Genomic DNA, 22,059 nt, shown 5'->3' on the forward strand with positions numbered 1-22,059 from the left:
ACAGGTTAAACTCACTAACCAAATTGAGAATATTCTCTCAACAATGCTCTCGGACGTCATCAGTGTATCTGAACTTCTCTCCATGCCACGCCCACCCCCTCTTCCTCACACGCCTCCTGTCGCCTGCAAGTTGCTATGGCTACATGCCCTGAAGGAACGTGTGTGTGGTCCGATGGACAGAGTGAGGCAGTTAGCCTCGGAGATACTGGAGGGGGACAGTGGGTGGAGACTGAGGCAGGCTCACGGCCAAGTGGTCAGCACTATTGACAGGTGAGTGCATGAGATTCAGATCTAAGCATTGCGGTCGTCATGCCTTTAAGTTATCCTAGATATCTCTATCTTAGCATACAATGCGACACAGACCTTTATCATAAAATTGTTGGTTTTGGAAATGTTCACTCCAGGGGAAATTGGCTTCATATAAATGTAAAACTTTTTTTGTGTTTATTTCAATTCTTTGTCAACTTTCTTATTCACAGCCTGAGTGCGAGCACAATGACTGAGTGGTGTGAGAGTGTGCCCTCTGGGTTGCAGAAATCACTCCGGTGGAATATTCTGGTAATTAAATTTGTATTGTGGGTAATTGGGGAAATGCTATGAATATTGTTAAATCACTCACTTATGAAAATCTTGAGCAGAAATTAATAATTATTTGTCATTGAGGCTGTAAAAAATATTTTTTATTCTTTCGTGTGATGGACTTTTTTATACTTTTCAGACACGAGACTCAAGTGATAGAATGGTTGTAAACTTTGACCCCAAACTCAACGAGGTCCTGTCGGAGGTTCGTTACCTCAGGGGCTCCCCCCTCTGTCTCCGCCCTCCCCCCCACCTAACTCAGTTGGCACGGGAACTCGACTACAGTGAACTCAAACACAGGCAAACCAGTTTACAGGTTAGAGCGAATATCAGTTAAATTGTTTACAGTGGTCACCCTTACATAGGCAGACTATAACAGTGGCTGTAATAAAGAGGTGGCCTGCTAACACAGACACATAATTATGCTCTGGATACTTTGAGGCCTTAAATAATGAAGGTTGACCTGCTTATAGAATGACCATAATAGACAGGCTTTAATACTATGAAAGCCAATATCCATGTAGCGAGAGTGACCTGTTTATACAATCAAGTTGAATACGGTTCGGTGATGATCTTTTCTGAACTAAGACCATTAATTGGGTCCCTTTGTTGTACTAGTGAAGGGCAAACATGATTTCAATAATTATGTAGAAGGCATACGTAGTTGAAAATTCAGCTCTATTGTGGATGAAATGTTTTAGCTATGTTATTGAGCCCCTCCCCTTCCCCTACAGGTGGTGGTCCAGACGTACAATGAAATCCTCGAGGGGTTGTCACACGTAGAGAGAAATCTCTTCCAACACAAACTACAGCAGACGGAACAAGTGAGCTTTCTTCATTATACTTTATTTATCAGGTAGACATGCAATGTCGTTATAGCTTTGTGCTATTTGTTGCCTAGCTTCCCTGTATGCTTTGCATAAAGAAAAGAAACTGAACACAGTTCTTATCTGTGTACATGTATTTTAACTCCATTTTATCAAATGAAAAGAGCCACCATCCTATTAATTCCTGGGTGCATGGGTCCAGAATTCTCCAACTAAACATGCTGTGACATTTGTTTACTTTATCTACTCTCTTGAAGTGTTGTATAATAGCTACTGTAGTAAATTGCAATTGTTACTGCAGCTGCTGTGCGGAGGGCTGGACCAATTGGATTGGACGAGTGTGACTTTCCCGGACTTTATCGCCAAATCACGAGCGGTGGTGTGTGTCGACCTGCAGAGCACTCTCCATGAAGTACATCGTCACATGATGTCAGTGGGGGCGTGTGTGGAGGCATGGTCAAGAGTTGGCGGGCTGGACGTATTTGTAGCCGGAGAGAATAGGACTGAACTGAAGTATCTGGAGAGAAAGAATCGGTATGAAATTCTTGAAGTACACATAATTATGGCGGGTATAATTATTTTGATGCTTATAAACTTTCGCACTTAATTTTCGTTGAGTAGCAACCTTTTTTCAGCATATGCATACATGCGATATATTATGTTTGTGGGTATAAATGTTTACATGCTTGTTCAGCAAAAATGTACAGCTGCTATGTATAAACAACAATAGTTTCTGGGTGACCTGTTATAACACGGCAGTCTCAATGAATAATTATAATTATTTTATAGTAACCCTTACAAATTAATGTCTTGCCTCTCTAATTACCTGCAGGCAAATCCTCGAGTCCCTTCAATCGACCCTCCCCCCATCCGTCCAGCGAATCTCATCCCATATTGACCACACCTTCTCCTGTATTGACGAAGCATCTCAAGAAAGCCCAGCCTGGGCTACTTACCTGTGTCATATCGACACTTTAGTACGGGCAGGCCTAAAACAAATGGTTCTCAATGCAATATCTTCGCTGGTGCAACGAGCCAATCGTTACGAACAGGGGCATCCCATTTCCCCCCTCGTTACCGTGGAGCTTGAGTTGCAAGCATCGGACGTCCAATTTTCGCCGCCACTATCGACACACTCTGCCATAGTGTCAGTGCCTGAGGCTGTTCACAAGTGGATTGAGGAATATATCGGATTGGCCAAACTTGTGCCGAGGTTTGAGGGCGTGGCTGGGGCAGGGTCATGCTTCGAGGCTTTGTGTGGGGATGCTGAGTTGAAGAGTGCTGTTAGCAAGATCAGCGCACACTTGGAGACTAACGCAAGGCATTGTCAGGTTTGTGTATTGTACATTCATTCTGCAGTGTGCACAATGTAAACAATAGAAAAACCACCAAATACTATAATTATAGTACATAATTATATCCCATACCCACTGGTGTAGTAATTTCACGGTTTTCGTGGACTGATCTTGAACCTCGAAAATTTGACGGTATTGTAAAGGACCTCTCTACCTCTGGGGTGTGGCATATTTGAATGTCTATATCTTCCATCAGCTACACACGGTTATCTTTACAAAGTTTGTATCCATAACATAGATATGCGCAGGGACTTACTTACGGTGTGTGAAAATAAAAATGATTATTTTGATCAATCTGCGAAATAGCCGGTAGTTAAATCATGCAGAGGCATGATCTGAGGTACACTATACCTGTAACCTTAGACACGAATGCACTATTCATTGGCTAGCAACATGAAGTATCCAAGCAACCTATTTTGTTATGGGAACTATATTATAGTGGCTCATAGCTCATACTTCCATGAATCTAACATAATTCTGTTTGATGTTAAACATGCAAGTACTGCAGGAAGTTATCATCTCTTTGATGATACTTAATTCTCTTTGCCTGCAACCATGGGATCTATCTGGTTTAGGGGGGGTGGAAGACGAATTAAGGGGGTCCTCCCAGTTGGAAAAATTGTCTTCCAGCTTCTCAGAATGCAATTTGAATGCCATAATTACTAGTAGCATTTAAATTAAGACTTATAGGGGGGGGGGTGAGGAGAAGCTTCCCTCGGCCCCTGCTCCCCCCCCCCCCACTGGATAGAACCCTGTCTATATGTATCTAACCGCATGCATTGTGGGGTCATTGTGTGGGGACGCTGAGTAATCAGCGCACACGTAACGCAACTAGGCATTGTGCATAAAATTATTGTGCATTGTGCACATGCAGTGTAAACAACTAAAAGGTCAGGGTCTATCTCATTATCTATCTCCTGCTGACATTCCACAGCTGTCTTACGTTTGTGGATGGTTACGAGTCACCGGTCACCATGGCTATCTCTATGGTTCCTCCGGCTATCAGCTTACAGTTGTATGTATTCCCTCAGGAGATATAGGTAGTACACAACTCTATATAATAATTTGCTGCTTGCGAAAAGTTAATTTCTATGCAAAATTCAGCGTGATGATCTGATCTGGTTCACTGATAGCTGATAAGCCAAAAGCTGAAAGCTGAGCTGATATAATTTTATAGTCAAAATCTAATTTCATACGCATTAGATTCTGTGACTGAGCTGATAGCCAAAAGCTAATTTCAGATTCTGTGGTCACAGTGCTAAATTCAAGTTGGCCACTTTGGTCCACTGATCCAAATCCAGCATATTATCACCGATGAGGAGAGGGAAACTTTCAAATTGAGTTCCGGTGAACTGAAGATAGCCCTCTACAGGGGGAACGGAAGAATTCCAGGCTATGAGTATTTGCACGGCCCTACTCCTCCCAAGGGGAGTTTGTACGACGTATTTAAATAGATGGAAACTAGCACAATTATGAGTATCACTTAATTCTGCTGAAATTTTGGGGATCACATCTGAACCAGTGATCTTGAAGACACAAAAATTTGATAACAGCAGCTCCGTTGAAGCGACGTCCAATGTTTCCATTTCCGATTCTGTATCGCAAACTGCTACCTCCACGTGGTCGACAGGTGGAACATTCACCATTGGTCAGAGTATCTCTTACGAGATTGGTTTCCTTGGTTCCAGTGTTGGAGGTGAGACCAGCCTTTCGTACAGCCAGTCGTGGGGGATAGGCGGTTCTCAATCAAAGACAGTTACGGTTGGCTCGAACTCAGGAATACAAGTTACCCTGAAACCAAGACAGAAGGTTATTGCCGAGCTGACCGCTAGTCGCGGAGTGATGACGGTTCGTGTTCGCTACAATGCTCAACTGAGTGGAACCACAGCTTGCTACTACCTACCTCCCCAAGGGTAAAGATTATTATTCGTTTTCGACGCCAGTCGTCATGTCAAACGGAGGAATCAGCAATTCAATTGTATCAACCGAAGAAATTGAGATTGGCTACTTTTCAAATGGGAAGATAACTTTGATAGATGGAGCCACCAAGAAAGTACAGGAAAGTTTCCAAGTTGATGACTCTATTCTGTTCAGTAATCGAGAAGACAGCTGTGGCGATCCAGAAGATACTTTCAAGGAATAACTGCCATGATGCGGATATTCACAGCAAAGAAACTTTAACATTGTGAATGCTGTATATAGTTAGTAGTTAGTTCGCTGCATGCATGCATGCATGCATGAACATATATAGTGGTAGTTTAGATATCATTGTAGCTGCTTAGTTAATTGTTGCTTAGAGATTGAATTTAATTATAGTGTTTTGATAAAAGTTAATTCACGAATATGCAAAGTGTGATAATTCCGAGTTTAGTTTGTGAAAAAGACAGCTTCATAGATCTGAGACAAGCCCCATTATGACAAAACGAGTTTTATGAAAATTAGGTGATGCAGATTTGTGGTACATGCATGCAGTGAACAATTTTCATTGTAGAGTAGGGAGAGAATACCAACGATTTCTGGCTATAAGGTCAGAGACTTTGTCACAACATCTATAGTATATACATGTGCAATAATTATTGAAAACACGTACGTGCAATAGCACTGTCGTCCTACCTACTGGTTGCATGTACACACTGTCATGAAAGGTGTAAATTCTTACACACTACAAAGGCGTAAACGTTTAGATATTATTACACACTAAGGAGGAACACTTAGTGAAGGAGGAACACTATAATTAGGAAAGGAATGTATTGTGTGGCAAATTGTAAGACTAATTGGTTAGGGAGAGAAAAGACCAACAAATTTGTTTGGAACTTTGTCACAACATCTATACTAGATAGTTTGGCTATCTTATGAGAGGTTCGATTTTTCTTACATGCACGTCCACACATCCTCCGCAGTGCCGTTCGGTTAGGGAGGGATATGAACGGCTAAGGTCCAAAATACACGTCTAAAAAGTGTTAAAAATTACTAGTTTTTATGTCGTTTCAGTTTGTGAGAGTTTGGCTAAAGGTCCAAAAATACGAAAAGATTGTCTTGAAATACTAGAGATAATTTAGAGTTTTTTTACGATCACACCCGTTTTCGCCTACCTACACATTTCCCATTATCAGATTTCCCCCAAACGTTGGATATGTTGTAGCTTATTCATTCACCTAAACAATAGTGTCAGCACAATTTCGTGGAAATGTTCCAATTGTTCCAATTTTAAGATATACATTGAAGTACACATTGGTGGTAATCTACTCTCTTAGATGCACTGCCTGTAGGTTTCTTTTGATCCCTGTCAACACAGGCTTACGTGCTACAAACAAAGTATTACACACATTATGGAGAGTGTGTAAATTCTTACAAGCTACAAAGGCGTAAACGTTTAGACACTAAAGAGGAACACTTAGGAAAAGAATGTATTGTATGTAAAGTTATATTGTGCGCACGACCACCGTGTGCAAAGCCGTATAGTTATCATGTGCAAAACGGCCCGAGTGTATAAAAGGAGGCTAGTTGGCTACTTGTATGGCATGAGAAGTTTCGTCGATAAATCAGCAGCTCAAAGAAGACATCAGAAGAAAGATTTTTCGATTTACCAATTCATTCCGAATTCTTCAAACGAACTCATGGCAGGATTCCAGATCTCCATCATCGCAGGGAAAGATGCGCAGTCTTGCTCCGTAACTGCCTCAGGGCAAGTCCAGCATATTATCACCGATGAGGAGATGGAAACTTTCAAAGTAACCAATGGTGAACTGATGATGGCCCTCTATAAGGGTAACGGAAGAATGCCAACCCTTCCGTATTTGCACGCCCCAACTCCTCCGTTTGGGAATTTGTACGAAATGTTTAACTCGACGCAAACTAGCACAATTATGAGTATCACTTCTGCTGAAATTTTGGGGATCACATCTGAACCAGTGATCTTGAAGACACAGGAATTTGATAACAGCAGCTCCGTTGAAGCGACGTTCAATGTTTCCATTTCCGATTCTGTATCGGAAACTGCTACCTCCACGTGGTCGACAGGTGGAACATTCACCATTGGTCAGAGTATCTCTTACAATATTGGTTTCCTTGGTTCCAGTGTTGGAGGTGAGACTAGCCTTTCGTACAGCCAGTCGTGGGGGATAGGCGGTAGTGAATCAAAGACAGTTACGATTGGCTCGAACTCTGGAATGCAAGTTACCCTGAAGCCAGGACAGAAGGTTATTGCCGAGCTGACCGCTAGTCGCGGAGTGATGAAGGTTCGTGTTCGCTACAATGCTCGACTGGCTGGATGCACAGTTGTTTACTACTTCCCTAAACACAAGGGTAATGATTATTATTCGTTTTCTACGCCAGTCGTCATGTCAAACGGGGGAGTCAACAATTCGATTGTATCAACCGAAGACATTGAGATCGGCTACTTTTCAAATGGGAAGATAACTGTGTTAGATGGAGTCACCAAGAAACTACAGGAAACTTTCCAAGTTGATGACTCTGTTCTGTTCAGTAATCGAGAAGACGGTGGCGATCCATTCAAGGAATAACTGCCATGATGCGGATATTCACAGCAGAGAAACTTTAACATTGTGTAGACTGTAGAATACTGTAGTTAGTAGTTAGTTTTCTGCATGCATGCATGCATGTATACAGATATCATTGTAGCTGCTTAGTTGTTGCTTAGAGATTTATGCTTGATAAAAATTAATTCGCGAATATGTAAAGTGTGATAAAGCCCATTTGGAGTTTAGTTTTGAAAGACAGTTCAAAGATCTGAGACAAGACCATTTTGACAAAACGAGTGTTATGGATATTATTCCTTTTTTAACTATTACCGGTTCTGCAACTTTAATTGAGAAATCTCGATAGTGATCTACCCATTATTGTTAGTTCCTTTCGTGTCTACTATTATTTTCCCCCACCTTTTACAGTCACTGAGGAAGAGGTTCACGCTGTACTCGTTTCTATGGGAACAGGATGTCTCGGCCACGTTTTCTGAGTTCCTCCAGGGGACAGCCCCCCCGCACCCTCGTCGCTTCACACGACCCGAGACTGTGCGATCACGAGCGTCCGCCAGAGTTCACAGTGGGAGGCCACGCAGGTGTGTGGTGTGTGTGATGTGTGGGTGGTGTGGAGTGTGGGTGGTGTGCGTACGTGTGTGTGATGGGGGAGCGTTATTTGTTTGCCTGTATATCAATTTAATCTACAATTTCTAGTAGTCTCTGGTAAAGTTGGTAATCTTTTAGACTAGTAATTAATTTATGTATCTTCCTATAATATTGATCTCAGATTTGTCTCCGATTTCACCATTTAGCTTATTTTGCTGGCATTAAATTCTGCTAAATTCTGCTCAAGTTGTGTGTTATTTGTAGTGTTTTCTAATTACTCTCAAGTTGTTTTCCATATCTGCAAGTACAAATCTTTGCGTTATTCGCAAAAATAGCAAAAATTTATACTCCCCAAAATATGTCACCTTAAGGTATATGCAACTCCTCCCCCTCCAGCTCCACACAGAGTCAGGCCACACTGCCTAGCAGTCCGGAGTCCAACCTCCTGGGAGTGATGGGCGTGTCAGACTGGGACTTTCTCCGCCCACCCTCTAACCCCCCGGACGAGGACGATAGTAAGAGACCCTCGCTGGACGATTTTGACGGAGAAATTGCCGTCTTCCAGGTGCGGTTAATTATAGTGACCGGAGATTATGTCCTATATTCTTGGTGACTTATAATGTACACTGCATATGTAGGTTCTTATTGGCCTTGTGCATTTATTAATTATGTTACATATAGCTGACTGGTCAATGGGTGTAATAAAAAGTGCTACGATACATGTAATAATGAAAGCACCGCAGGTGCTGATGCCTCGGTGGAGAGATGCCAAAGCTACATAACATAAAGCTACTATAGCTACTATAGCTTTTATACACATGATGAACATTTTTGCATTAATATTAATTAATTTTGCTGCATGTAAACTCAAAGAGTGGGTAATGATCGACATGATTGTTGTTAAAATCGATTGATGCCAAAAGTTCAAGTCTAAAATTAATGGCTGCATCAGCAGAGCCTTGCAGCTCTCTTCTCACTCTTGCAGCTACCAATAGCTAGCATTCTAGTGCAGAGCTAACTATTAAGTAGAGTAGCAACACTCGGTAAACAAGTTTGGCTACGTGCTCTTCTGAAAAGGCTGCAATGGCATTCCAAGTAAGCAAAACTACTAGGCATAACTCGAGAACGAAGCATTATTTTTAATCCGCGAATTAAAATCCAAGAAAACATGACTAGAAGCCTATAGAAACTCTTACTTGCACTTCATTGATCCTTGAGCAGCTGTAGCAATCTACACAGACAGACAGACAGACACACATGCACACACACACACAGACACACAAATACACTACCATATACCTCGCTTGCGCATGCGCACCGAGGCAATAACGCTTGCATACACTTAAATTGATAGCTCTCTGGGAATATGACCTACAACTTGTCCAATTAACCGTGTGATGATTTATTTATAATTAGGGGGTGCTGGATCGGCTGAGTAATATTGAAGATGTTGCGGACGTGGGTTGGGTGTGTGTAGATCAGCGTCCAATCAAACAAGCTCTCTGTTCCCTCACTTCAAAATGGAAGCATGTCTATGCCAGCCATCTGGAGAGACAGGTTAACCGCTATACAAAATTATACCGTATAATATAGTACTATATACCTACATGAGCATTGCCTCTATAACATACGATTAGCAATTCTGCAAGAGTGCATAAACACTATAACCTATTTGCATGTAGAGTTTGGTTTTGCATAAGCAATGAAAGATACACAAGGAATACAGTAATTATTAGTGAGTGAAAAACCTCTGCAAATTAACCAAATCAGCAGAAAAGTTGATCCCTAACTATTGTCGATTCTGGTAAAGATTGTGTGTCCTTTTACCAACTCAACTCAAGTCACACGCGCATATTCATGTAAATACCCCTCCCCCCTTTAGGTTGGTTTCGTGCTATCTTCGTTAGACCAGTTTTTTACGGAGGTGGAGCCAGAGGTGGAGCTTATCTCCGGGGAGGAGAGTGACACACACGCCTTCATGAGACTCATGAACATCTTTAACAAAGTATGTGCTTTGCGTGTGTGTGTGTGTGTGTGTGTGCGTGTGCGTGTGCGCGCGTGTGTATGGGTGTGTGTGTGTGTGTGTGTGTGTGTGTGTGTGTGTGTGCATGTGTGTGTGTGTGTGTGTGTGTGTGTGTGTGTGTGTGTGTGTGTGCGTGCGTGTGTATTGTAATTCTGCCTGTACAATAAACAGTACATTATTTGTATTCGTGGTTTAGTGTGATGTATTGTGATGTCACAGCTAGCATGTATGGTAGCTTTGATGCAGTGTGATGTCACATCCTGCTTGCTCTAACTTATACTATTTGCGTTGAGTTCGACCCCGGAAGTTATGTGGTCAATTTATGGCTTTATTTATGCTTTATGTGGTGGACAAGTATGCCGGGGACTTCTACATGGAAAATGCTAACTTTTAGCTTGTTGGAGCTTACCAGCTCTACAGCATATAGAAAGAAGCGCTTTTTAACAAGGAATCCAATGGTATATGACACTTTGAATTTCAGTATAAAGCAGTCTGCCCTAAGACCCCCAACTTTTCAGTATTTGCAAGACAAGACAGGAAATACATGCCACAAGTATTTTAATGGTATTCATAATCATGACATCATAAAAACATTGTTTTAATGAGATTCATAATGATGACACCCAAAACTCTACCAGATTGTAGTAAAGGGTGATTTTTTCTGGATTTCCAAAGCTCATAAACACAGACCATTTACTGAACTAGAACCTGTTACTAGGAGATAAATTAGTTCAATATGGAATGTATTGACTCAGCAAGTTTGGACTGGATTGAGATAGTGTGAACAGCTTGCACAAAAACTCAAAGTTAGCATTCTGAATAGTCTCTGTGGTTGGTGGAACTCATGGCTGCATATCTCCAGATGTGAAAGGAACCAGTGACTGCCTAAAGTATCAACTAGTGCATCTGATGCATGTGCATGCTTAGCAGCAAGCTAGAAGGCTTGAAGTCATTCATGAAGTGTTCTATGCTATTGCCAAGTTGTGTATTTATGTCAAAGTTTGTGTAACTGCTTTGCAAACACCATTCATTTGTATGGCATTTACCTTGAATATGTTGTTATTTAGATCCTTTTTATTTGATCAACCAATTTTTAGCTTGCTACGTTAATCGTGAACAGCTTGCTCAAAAACTCGAACTTTCCGCAATCATTTTACACAACTTAATGCCAGTTTGACCCAAATTCATATTTTAAAGTGTTTAACGTATGTTAAACTGTCTTCTTATTACATATTTCAACTTAGATAGCTCTAAAAACTTTTACTTTTATCAGAAACAAAGAATAACTGTTATCATTAATATATTCATGAGGCAACTTGTAGCACTTCCTGTCTTACAACATTTGGAGTCTTAGGGCAGACTGAAGTATGACAACGTTATGACAACTTTATGAAGGTTAAACTCAACACAAATAGACTTTAGGCGTGTACGTACATATAGCATATTGAATCAATAACTACGTATAATTGTGGCAGCTAAAAGCAGCAAAGTTATAAAAATATCAGTTGGCTGACCATCTAAATATACGACATGCACTCAAATATTAATTAGCAGTCGCCTGAAAAACAGTCTGTCTTTAAATAAACTCTGAAACGTAGCTGATTATTTCTCAAATATTCAGCTCCTTTGGTCAATTCATCTATACTATAGAACACGTCTGTTTTCCCAATCCTTCTCCTAAATGCAGTTTCACCTTGTACGCTGTACTTGTACATACTTGCGAAATCAGCGTCATAAGTCACAGTGTAATGATCCGAATCTTGATTCTGATTCAGCATTTTTAGAATCACTCGACATTTTGGCTTAGAACTTTGTTTAAGTGGAGCTTTGCTTGGTCCAGTTACCCAGTTCAACCAAACCATGATGTGTGTAAAAGCCAGATTTGTGCCTATCTCGATAGTGAAGTGGTAGCCAACTAACGCATCTCTTAGAGCGTGACTGACCCATTTAGAAGCGCTAGCTCTCAGGAATTTATGAAAATTATCCAGTACTAGATCATGACATATGTAGCCATTGTGACTTTGTAGCTCGGATATCTGTTTGTCTTTCTGGTCCATTCTCTGGTGTAGTTCTCTTGTTAGTCTCAGGTTGAGGAGGGTGGCTGTCATGAGGTGGTGTTGGGCATTCTCTGTCATGTGACCCGCCAGATCTCTTCGAGGAACCTTCACGTCACATCCAGCACTAGCAAACTCACACTCCACTAGTTGTAGGGGGCAGTCCAACAGATGGTCCTTTAGCTGTCCGTGGGTGAGGACCCCAGTCTCACAGCCATTGGGACAGGAGTTGAATGATTCGTTGGTTTGAGGCTGCTCTGATTCTCCAGGGTAGGGGGGTGGGGGGTCGAATAATCTGGTAGCCATGGCAGAGCTGTACTATACTAATTAAAGATTGTACAGGATATGACAAAGGTAATTTCCCTGTGACCAGGTTATGTAACTCTACTAAATCTAGTGTATACAGCTCTGCCATGGCTACTGGATTATTCGATCCCCCACCTCCCTACGCTGGACAACTAGAGCCTCAAATTAATGAATCATTTGACTCTTGTCCCAACGGCTGTGATACTGGGGCCCTCACCCACAGCCAACTAAAGGACCACCTGTTGGACTGCCCCCTACAACTAGTGGAGTGTGAGTTTGCTAGTGCTGGATGTAACGTGAAGGTTCCTCGAAGAGATCTGGCGGGTCACATGACAGAGAATGCCCAACACCACCTCATGACAGCCACCCTCCTCAACCTGAGACTCACGAGAGAGCTACATCAGAGAATGGACCAGAAAGATAAACAGATATCCGAGCTACAGCATACGATTGCTAACATGGACACTCACTTGAAGCTACTAACTCCATCCTCTACAAATGGCTACATTTGTCACAATATCATTATGAGTGATGTCAATCAATTCTTAGCCTCAGGAAATTGGACCAGTGACACCTTTATGGACCAACGTGAAGCAATGGAGTTCAAGCTGGTCATTGGCATAAAGAATCTTAAGAAACATTCGAGCCTAACAGCATGGCTAACTGTCTACAGATACAACAAGCAAAGAGTCCGCCTCAATGCATCTTTTAATTACGATTTGGTCATCAAGATTCTTAGTCATACACAGGAAAGGGATACATTTGTTGTGTCTTGGGAGAGCGCAGATGGACAAGCACACCTGTGCGATACGTTGTTCCCCCTGGACGAGCTACTTGTCAAGAACACGTCGTACGTCAAAGACAATAGACTACATTTCCAGCTCTACTTGAAGACTAAATGATCAATGACTAGCGTTTGTAGCTACAAAAATGTTGTACTGTATAGTGTATAGACTTGTATAGACTTGTATAAAAATAATGATGACATTAATTTTACAAGACTGTGTACACAAAACAATAGTACAATGGGTGCAGAGGTTGAGGGAGTTTCATTTAGTCTTCAAGTAGAATTGGAATATAGTCCATTATCTTTGCAAGTAGCTCGTTCAGGTGGAGGAGCTTATCGCACGAGTTCAGTTGTCCACATGCGCTGCTCCAAGACACAACAAACGGATCTCTGTCACGTGTATGGACTGATTATCTTGATGACCAAATTGACTTTTAAAAAATCCATTGAAGTGGATTCTTTGCTTGGCTAGAATTTTGACTGGTTGACTCTGGATATGATAACCTGGCAGGAGCCATACACATTTTCTGCAAAGAATTAGCGCTACTGTTAGATATATATTCTTTCCTATGCTTCTTTATGCCAATGACCAGCTTGAAGTCCATTGCTTCATGTTGATCAGTGGAAGTGTCACTGCATGGTCCAATTACCTATATCTAACGCTTGACATCACTCATAAGGATGGAGTTAGTAACTTCAAATGAGTATCCATGTTATAGCAATCGTATGTTGTAGCTCGGATATCTGTTTATCTTTCTGGTCCATTCTCTGGTGTAGCTCTCCTGAGCGCAGTGAGGGCGCTACTAAGGGCCTGAGCTAAATGTATTATAGTTAAGGTGAATCTGATTATATACGACACTTAGCGACAACATTTTGAGCAATATACCTACCCCAGCATGCACATGCAGCATTCACCTCCAGCAATACCGATCATTTGGACACATATCTAATATACATAGTCTAGCTCTCTCAGCTCGTATACGTGTCTTTTCATACAGTACAAAATGTTTGTGTACTAGCTACAAAATACTATCATATTGCGCAAGTTTTCATTTAGTCTTCAAGTAGAGCTGGAAATGTAGTCTATTGTCTTTGATGTACGGTGTGTTCTTGGCAAGTAGCTCGTCCAGGGGGAGGAGCTTATCACACGAGGGCAGTCGTCCATTTATGCTCCCCCAAGACACAACAAATGGATCCCTTTCCTGTGTATGACTGAGAATCTTTATGATCAAATTGGCTTTAAAATAAAAACCGAGGCGGACTCTTTGTTTGTTGTCTCTACAAACAGCTAGCGATGCTGTTAGGTTTGACTCTTTCTTAAGCTTTTTTATACCAATGACCAGCTTGAACTCCATTGCTTCACATTGGTCCATGAAGGTGTCACTGGTCCAATTTCCTGAGGCTAGGAATTGCTTGACATCACTCATAATGATATCGTGACAAATGTAGCCATTTGTAGATGATGGAGTTAGTAGCTTCAAGTGAGTGTCCATGTTAGCAATCGTATGCTGTAGCTCGGATATCTGCTTGTCTTTTTGGTCATGTAGCTCTCTCGTGAGTCTCAGGTTGAGGAGGGTGGCTGTTAGGAGGTGGTGTTGGACACTCTCTGTCATGTGACCCGCCAGATCTCTTCGAGGAACCTTCACGTTACATCCAGCACTGGCAAACTCACACTCCACTAGTTGTAGGGGGCAGTCCAACAGATGGTCCTTTAGCTGTCCGTGGGTGAGGACCCCAGTATCACAGCCGTTGGGACAGGATTCGAGTGATTCGTTGATTTGAGGCTCTGGTTCTCCAGTGTAGGGAGGTGGGGGGTCAAATCTGGTAGCCATGGCAGTTAAATTAAGCTGTATACTAGATTAATGGTAATGATAAATAGATTTGTGTCTATTAATATTGAACAGGATACAAGATATGAGGGGGTTCACTCAAAGTGCGTGACCAGAAATCTGATATGTTTGTTTGGGAGATGCCCACAGCATGCCACAGTGGAATAAGATGCCAGTTTGCCCAGTCATAATAATTATTTGTACGCTAAGTGCCTAATCTTGTTTAGTTTGATATCAGAGGAGGTACCTCGATGTAAATTAGCTTCTGCAATAATGTTGAGTGTGGGCAGAAACGTGTCGTACCTCCTCTGGTTTGATATGGATACTGCCAGGAATTCATTAAGAGGAGTATCCTTGCAACGATGGCAGTTGTTCTCAAACCACATTTTAAATGGTGCGTATAGGTGTAGTTAATATTAGTTAAAAATGATATCAGCACACACACAAGCACACACGTGGTTTGTACCTCCAGCCAACATTTTATCAAGTGATAGTGACGTATTCTGTTCTAGAGATGTAGAATGGAATGTGCGTGGGAGTTGGATACTCCTCTTTATGCACTCTCTGATACTAACCACTGTCTGAGCTATAATAAAAATAGTGATTAGTTATAGAAGGAAAGTTGACCTATAGTTCAATGATGTAATGTTGCTATTTGTACTCAGTCAATGAAAGTGGGATTACCTAATCTACTATTTACGCTAAACAACCCATGAACATCCTAATTAGATGGCTTTACCCCACACGCTGTTATAGCTACCGTAATCGTTCTAATTATAGAACCAGTAAAAATAAATATTTTTCTAGAAACCATGTACGAAAAAATTGATTTTATATGGTAGTATAATAGGCGTTATAAAAGAGGGCGTCCTAACTGAGGCTGATTCTATAATTAGAACGATTATAGTGTTCATGCTCTACTTCCTCTATAGGTCAACAATCAACAGCTGGAGATGGACACAAAGTTTGGAGCTGTACATCGCGCTGTTCTTATTCTCGACAAGTTCGACTGTCAGTTGTCACAAGCAATCAGGAGCAAGTTCAACGCTGCTCCACAAAGGTCAGGGTTCAACCTTTTATCGCTTAGCTACGCTTCACAATCTTTATAGTTAGTGTTAGCGTTAGTCGGGGTTGTATAAAGTTCGGGCTTCACGTATATAGAGTTCGTACGTATGCGCAAGATCTAGACTAATGTCTCAAAACAATTAGGCCACGTAGAGCTAGCTGTCTATAGCCAGCGTGCTTCTAATATGTTTTGCTCGCTTTTATCTGACAACGATACTTAAGCTCAAAACATTTCAGCGCAACTACAAAAACAATACTAACTTTGAACATTAATTTAGTAAACTAGCAGGTTATATACACTCTTATAGACTAGCAGATAGTTCACAGTTTATAGTTTGTTAAAGACACAAGCTGAGCAATGTCATTGCCTTTGAGCCTCTTCCTGGGATATATATGTATCATACGTTGTTGCTATGTGACGGTAGAGATCGTACTGCTGATCCCTCTCCCTCGTCTTGTACCACACGGCAGAACAACTCTGGAGAAGAGCGCCCAGAATACCTAAACCAGCACCGACACAGTATTTACCAATCACACAGTTCTTGGAGTGGCAAAATGCTACACTAACTACGGAACCCAAACAGTGGAACAGGAAAAGTGTGCAGAAGACATAACCTGACAGTAGTCCTCTCATGTTGTATGGTGACTGAGCACATACCAACTCGGTTGTTAGGTGCCAACACAGGGAAAATGCACTGGAGGATAAAATAATGTAGACAAATTGAGACCAAAGCGAAATATAACCATCATATTGGACAAAAACAACTATAGAAAATGTTGAGTTTGCAATGTTGAGGAACATCACCAGAAAAACTACAATGGTTATTTGCCTCATAATGCTACCAACGATACGTCTGATTACCGGGTAAACGATGAACTTATACAGCAATATGGTGATCACACCACACCACCAAGGGCTGTAGGTAAACTTTGAAAACAAGCTGTACACACAAGTGGAGTTAGGGAGCTCTTGGAATTCAAGAGGTGTTGTAAAAACTTGGAATACCCCATACACGCTGATCGAAAAAATCGTAACCCATATTGGGACAAAAACAATCAACAACCTGCCAAATGTTTTCACATCCTCGACTTGTTCTGTTGTAAATGGACCCCCAAAACGAGACTTTCCAAGATCTAGTCTAGAAGGAATGTTTTCTTCCCAGTACGTAAAAGCACTGCGATTTACTGGAGATGTGTGCTTGGCTGCAAACTTGAGAACTCTGTAGACGTTTCTAAAAGCCTGCGTTGACTGTGGTTCAATAATAAGCACCTTCTGACCAAATATAAACAGTGTACACAGAACGATGCACACACAAAAAACAGGGAATAGGCTCACTATTTCATAGAAAAAATGCAACTTAAAGCATACTGGGACAACATAACACAAGAAGTTGCTGACCCAGAATCCAAAACCTACTGTCACAACATACCACTTTAAAAATGATAAAATATCAGTTGAAGATGTGTCCGGCATCTGATCCAAACCTAGCTGAAATGATGTAGCCAAACAAGCACCTCCACCAGAATATATCATCACATTTGAAATTGGAGCAGCTATAATACTAACCACGAAATAAGTATTGCTGTCTGTTTGAATTCCTTTTAACACCAAGATTGCTACACTTATACTGACACATCCGAAAAACATGAGTACTGCTCCAGTTTTAAACACTCTAAAATTACCGAATCGTGAGTCAGCCAGATATCCAGATAGTGGAGCACTAACAAGAAATAAAGTAGAAACTAAAATCAAGTTGATAACTCTTTTGATTTTAAATCCACTAGAGGCTTGTTCAAAATCTCCGCTGAACCACATCGCTGCACATACACACCAAATCCACAAGAGAACAAGAGTAGAACCTTTTGAGTAACAATACTTCATTTTCAGTCTACCTATGGTACGTGGAGTTGCTATATATAACACTTAGTCTATATATTAATTTATACGTATACTTAAAATCAGAAAGTAAAAAGGAATCCCGAGAGTGAGAGTGCTATTGTAACGAAGTTTGTTTTTTCAAGTCAGTGTTTTTAAATTCACTGTTACAGTAGCAACGGAAAGCAGAATAACAGTAAACGAACGAAACACTTACAAATGTTATTGTCACCAGGCGCCACATGGTTGTAATAGTGCGCATGTGTCATATAAAGTGCCTCGAAAAAGCTGCGTATACCTAGCTAGCTCTAATGGCCAACGTGCATGCAAAGTAAGCTTCTTCGACACGAAGCTTTAACACATCAAAATCTGCCACTATTAAAACTGTTATGTGGAGTCTATCCATGGCACAAAGACAGTGCTGTGGCATTCAGGTAAGTATACAGACAAACCAACAGACTGTTATAACCTGTGGCCGCCCACGCGCCTTGGGTTAAAAATGTCTCTGTGTCTATTTGACCACATTATAATAGAGAGGATGCTCTCTCTGCATGGACCATTGGAATGTTGTAGTGTATAATTATATCTAATTCCTATAATGGTATGTATGCAATGTGGTTACTATAATTATACCAAGTAAAAAATCTGAAATTGTAACACAGTTGAATGGCCTCAATCTATATAATTATGGCACTTATAGGTGGTCCAATCTCAAGAAACGAGTAGCCCTAGGCAAGCAAAGAGTTGGTCCGCGTATCCAAGCAAAAGGTGACATCATCTCGCAAGATCTGACTAGATTCAGAGAGATCTTCGCTAACTTCAAAGCCAGCTTTCTCGCTAGCCAGTGTATACATCACGACTGCTCAAAAGAAGAGGCTTTTGGCCTGGTCGCTGGGTTCACTAAGCAGTTGAGGTCTCTTCAGGCCCAAGCACAGGACCTGATTGAGTTGCAGGAGCTCCTGGAGACCTCTGTGTTTAACTTCTCGCTGCTCAAAGAGTGAGTTGTTTTAGGCAAGATTTGTTCTTAGAAATCACAGGTTCAATATGTGATGTAAGATTAAGGCTGTAATTATCGTTCTTATACGTAGAAGGACGGGTCTTTAGTTGAGTTAGTTAGTTTGACTTATCTAGTGTCATGTTTTTTTTTGTAGATTTGAAGAAGAGTTGTCCACTCTGCAAGAGCTATGGAAGTTATCAGAGTAAGTCTGATGCATCCCAGAACTGGTGATACCCATGCAACGCTCTGCTGTATTACGATTCCTAGTATCTGTTTGAATTCATTCATACTTATTATGCCATGCCGGCCTTTATGTATTCTGTATCAGTATATGAGTGTGTCTTGTGCAATGAAGACTTCAATCTATAACAACCACCCATCTTTCACTAAGTCTTATACGTTTGTAATTATGTAGCTCTAGATGTTATTGTACTCTGAGAGATATTCGTTACCATGCACACTTGTAACCCCCCCACATAGTTCGATTGAGTCACTCCACTCCACGTGGTACCCCCAGTGCTGGTCAGACGTGGACTCCACCCAACTGCTCGTCGGGACGGAGGGAGAGTTGGACCAGCTGTCAGTGTTGCCACAAGCCATAGTCACCGACTGGGACCTCTATCAGCACATAGTCGGACATGTGTCCACTGTACAGGCCAATGCTCCCGTTCTGGAGAGACTTAGGAGGTGATTACTCTACGAGTATGGTTGGTTACGAGTATTATATCCCACTATATACAGTCTAAAGGTAACACTGATAACTATTCGAGGTCATAGCAGCTTAATTGAGTGTGGTTTGGTAATTCGGAAAAGCCTGTAATAGCTGATCTAATTAACTCAATAATTTTGGTCTGGTAAATTTTCACTTTTCTCCCACTAAAAAATTAATAGTTAAATAGACCATAGTTTATTGCCAAAAAGCCCCGAAAGTAACTTTTGAATTATATACACATACTATTAAAATATCAGACAATGTAAACTCAATTTATGGTGTCTCATGCACTCCTTCATTGGTTACCTCTGTAATATCCCACTGTAATTATATACAGTCCGTCTATGAGGCCTCGCCATTGGAAGCAGGTGCTCAAGTTGGCACGCAGCGGCACATCTCATTTCCTCAGTAGAGGAGGGACGTTCGATGTCAGTCTACTGGAGGAGCTGACATTTGGACAGTTTTTGGATATGACATTACATGGTGAGTGTTTTAAATTATAGCCACACAGTATAAATTGTATAGCTTTCAGTTGAACCTGTTTCTCTCTATAGGACTGAAAACTTAAAATTAGGTGTTCATAAAATATATATACCGCTCACAATTTCATGGCTTGTGTAATTATGCAGAGCATGCTGCTGAAGTGGATGCTTTAGTGGATAGAGCTAACAAGGACATTGCTATAGAGTCTCTACTCAACACGTTTGAGGAGGTGTGGCTTAGCAAGCACTTTGACCTTCAGCTACATCAGAGAGTAGCCGACACTGGAGGTCAAGAGGTCAGTTACATATTGTGTACTTTTGACATTGAATTGGTGCACAAAATTAATTACCTTTTGCGTATTATACAGAGGTGGCGTTTACATATTTGGGACCTATAGCTTATAGATGCCTGCATGGCCTTTATAATTATCAGTACAGTTGGCCTTCCTTTCTTCAGTAGTGGCCATTATAGGAGAGTTCCACTGTGCCTACATTGTACGTGTGTGTGCATGTCACTAAACAATCTGCAATAATATTATAGTAAAGGTGTGTGCCCACACTGTTCCGGTGGTGGTATAGTGGTGCTTGGTTTATATAGATAAAAATAGCCACCTCTTGGGCCTATTTTACCACAAAAGAGGCAAATTTGTGATTTGAGATTGAGGATTGAAGATAACCACTACTTTCAAATTTCTAAGTATCACTTCTATTGTACATAAGTATACAATTATTATCGCTGCAGACTCTGTCTGAGTTAGCTATGGAACAGTCCAGTGGCACACCGAAGTCACGAGCACCCTCCACCACACGAGTCGCGTCCGGTGTGAGGCGTGTGGGAGGTGGGGCTGCGTCCATCACGCTACCCACCACCCCCGGGCACATGGTGATGGGGAAAATCCCTCTCCTCTGCAACACTGGAGGGATATTTGAAACACTGGAAAGTCATCAAGTGAGTTGAGCCTTTTAGATTTTGTCAATAACTACAATTAATAGAATGATGCATGGTTGTCAATTTTTCTTATGGCTATAATATAAGCAAGTTACAAGTCACTATGACTTGATTACTATGGTCCTTGATCACTATAACCTCCCCCCCCCACCAACACCCACCCACACAGATGTCTCTACAAAGCCTCGAGGGCACAGTGGCAGCTGCCTCATTTGCCGACGACCTCCAGAAATGGCACAAGCAGTTGCAAACCATCGAAGCAGTGCTCAGAGTATGGCTGAAAGTGCAACTGCTTTGGACTCAGTTGGAGGGGGTACGTATATAGGGGGGTTTGTATCGTGTATGTGCATGTGTATTTAGGGGGTACGTATATGGCGGTTGCATTTGTGGAATCAAGGGGTACAATATGGGGATTGGATTGGTGATACTGCGCTGTGTGTCATTACTTTTGTCAGACTAACTGCCCCCCCTTTAGGTGTATGGTTCCACTGAGGTGTCGACCCACCTCCCAGGCCACGCCTACACTTTCTCCACCGTAGACTCTGATTGGAGGGAGCTAATGATGGGCGTGGCACGGAACACTGCCGTCATCTCTGTATGCCTCAAGGACGGTGAGAGGAATTACGCTGTACTGTATAACAGGGAAAATTGGCAATTAAACATGGTGATTTAATTTTGGTAAAATTCGCCAAATTGCCAACTGTTCCCGTTATACGGTATACACTCTATCCATTGTACATCTATAGTTCTAGTAAATCCTATAATCTTTAACAGTAACTATTCATTCTATAATTATTTTAAAATTCCAGACTTTATAAAGCCTCAGTGTACAGTGTTAGGAGAAAGCAAGCTTCACTTGTGTACTCTTACATGTGTCTTTCATCATTGTGAAGCCATTAAGTTTTACAAATTTTTGACAATCTCACAAATTCTTCCCTCTCTCCCTCTTCTTGTATAGGCCTGCTGCCGAGCCTGGAGAAGTTCCACTCTAGTCTAGTAGACTGTCAGACGGCGCTGGTCCGCTACGTCGAGGGTCAAAGGGTCAAGTGCCCGTGGTTCTACTTTCTTCCTCTCGAGGACATTCTACAGTTTATGTGTTACGGTGCGTGGGTGGGTGGGGGATTCCCTAGTGGT

General features: G+C 41.5%; 4 protein-coding genes across 4 annotated transcripts in view; 3 read left to right on the plus strand and 1 right to left on the minus strand.

Moving 5' to 3' along the window:
* The window catches only part of LOC135352201 (dynein beta chain, ciliary-like), a 47,336-nt gene that overhangs the window by 4,492 nt on the left and 20,785 nt on the right, over positions 1–22,059 (plus strand). The window contains exons 12-31 of the mRNA XM_064551359.1: positions 5–270; positions 480–558; positions 719–895; positions 1,314–1,403; positions 1,708–1,940; positions 2,239–2,737; positions 7,669–7,838; positions 8,242–8,410; positions 9,262–9,402; positions 9,728–9,850; positions 15,777–15,904; positions 18,486–18,782; positions 18,937–18,984; positions 19,263–19,469; positions 19,832–19,977; positions 20,124–20,272; positions 20,719–20,925; positions 21,095–21,238; positions 21,401–21,536; positions 21,884–22,027. Of these exons, the coding sequence (XP_064407429.1) occupies positions 5–270; positions 480–558; positions 719–895; positions 1,314–1,403; positions 1,708–1,940; positions 2,239–2,737; positions 7,669–7,838; positions 8,242–8,410; positions 9,262–9,402; positions 9,728–9,850; positions 15,777–15,904; positions 18,486–18,782; positions 18,937–18,984; positions 19,263–19,469; positions 19,832–19,977; positions 20,124–20,272; positions 20,719–20,925; positions 21,095–21,238; positions 21,401–21,536; positions 21,884–22,027 (3,553 nt within the window). The remainder of the gene's footprint in view (positions 1–4; positions 271–479; positions 559–718; positions 896–1,313; positions 1,404–1,707; positions 1,941–2,238; positions 2,738–7,668; positions 7,839–8,241; positions 8,411–9,261; positions 9,403–9,727; positions 9,851–15,776; positions 15,905–18,485; positions 18,783–18,936; positions 18,985–19,262; positions 19,470–19,831; positions 19,978–20,123; positions 20,273–20,718; positions 20,926–21,094; positions 21,239–21,400; positions 21,537–21,883; positions 22,028–22,059) is intronic.
* Positions 6,245–7,453, plus strand: LOC135352215 (spherulin-2A-like). The gene has a single exon (XM_064551377.1). It carries the CDS (start codon positions 6,283–6,285, stop codon positions 7,282–7,284), a length of 1,002 nt encoding a protein of 333 aa, XP_064407447.1. The 5' UTR covers positions 6,245–6,282; the 3' UTR covers positions 7,285–7,453.
* LOC135352218 (uncharacterized) lies at positions 12,268–13,190 on the plus strand. The gene has a single exon (XM_064551381.1). It carries the CDS (start codon positions 12,336–12,338, stop codon positions 13,128–13,130), a length of 795 nt encoding a protein of 264 aa, XP_064407451.1. The 5' UTR covers positions 12,268–12,335; the 3' UTR covers positions 13,131–13,190.
* Positions 13,946–14,930, minus strand: LOC135352219 (uncharacterized). Its single transcript, XM_064551383.1, has one exon. The coding sequence runs from the start codon at positions 14,845–14,847 to the stop codon at positions 14,065–14,067; it is 783 nt and encodes a 260-aa protein (XP_064407453.1). The 5' UTR covers positions 14,848–14,930; the 3' UTR covers positions 13,946–14,064.

This window comes from Halichondria panicea, chromosome 1 (assembly GCF_963675165.1).
Source record: "Halichondria panicea chromosome 1, odHalPani1.1, whole genome shotgun sequence".
Taxonomy (NCBI): Eukaryota; Metazoa; Porifera; class Demospongiae; order Suberitida; family Halichondriidae; genus Halichondria; species Halichondria panicea.

Coding starts and splice junctions, on each gene's coding strand:
- LOC135352215 (XM_064551377.1), top strand. CDS start 6,283: ATGAGAAGTTTCGTCGATAAATCAGCAGCTCAAAGAAGACATCAGAAG.
- LOC135352219 (XM_064551383.1), bottom strand. CDS start 14,847: ATGGCTACCAGATTTGACCCCCCACCTCCCTACACTGGAGAACCAGAG.
- LOC135352218 (XM_064551381.1), top strand. CDS start 12,336: ATGGCTACTGGATTATTCGATCCCCCACCTCCCTACGCTGGACAACTA.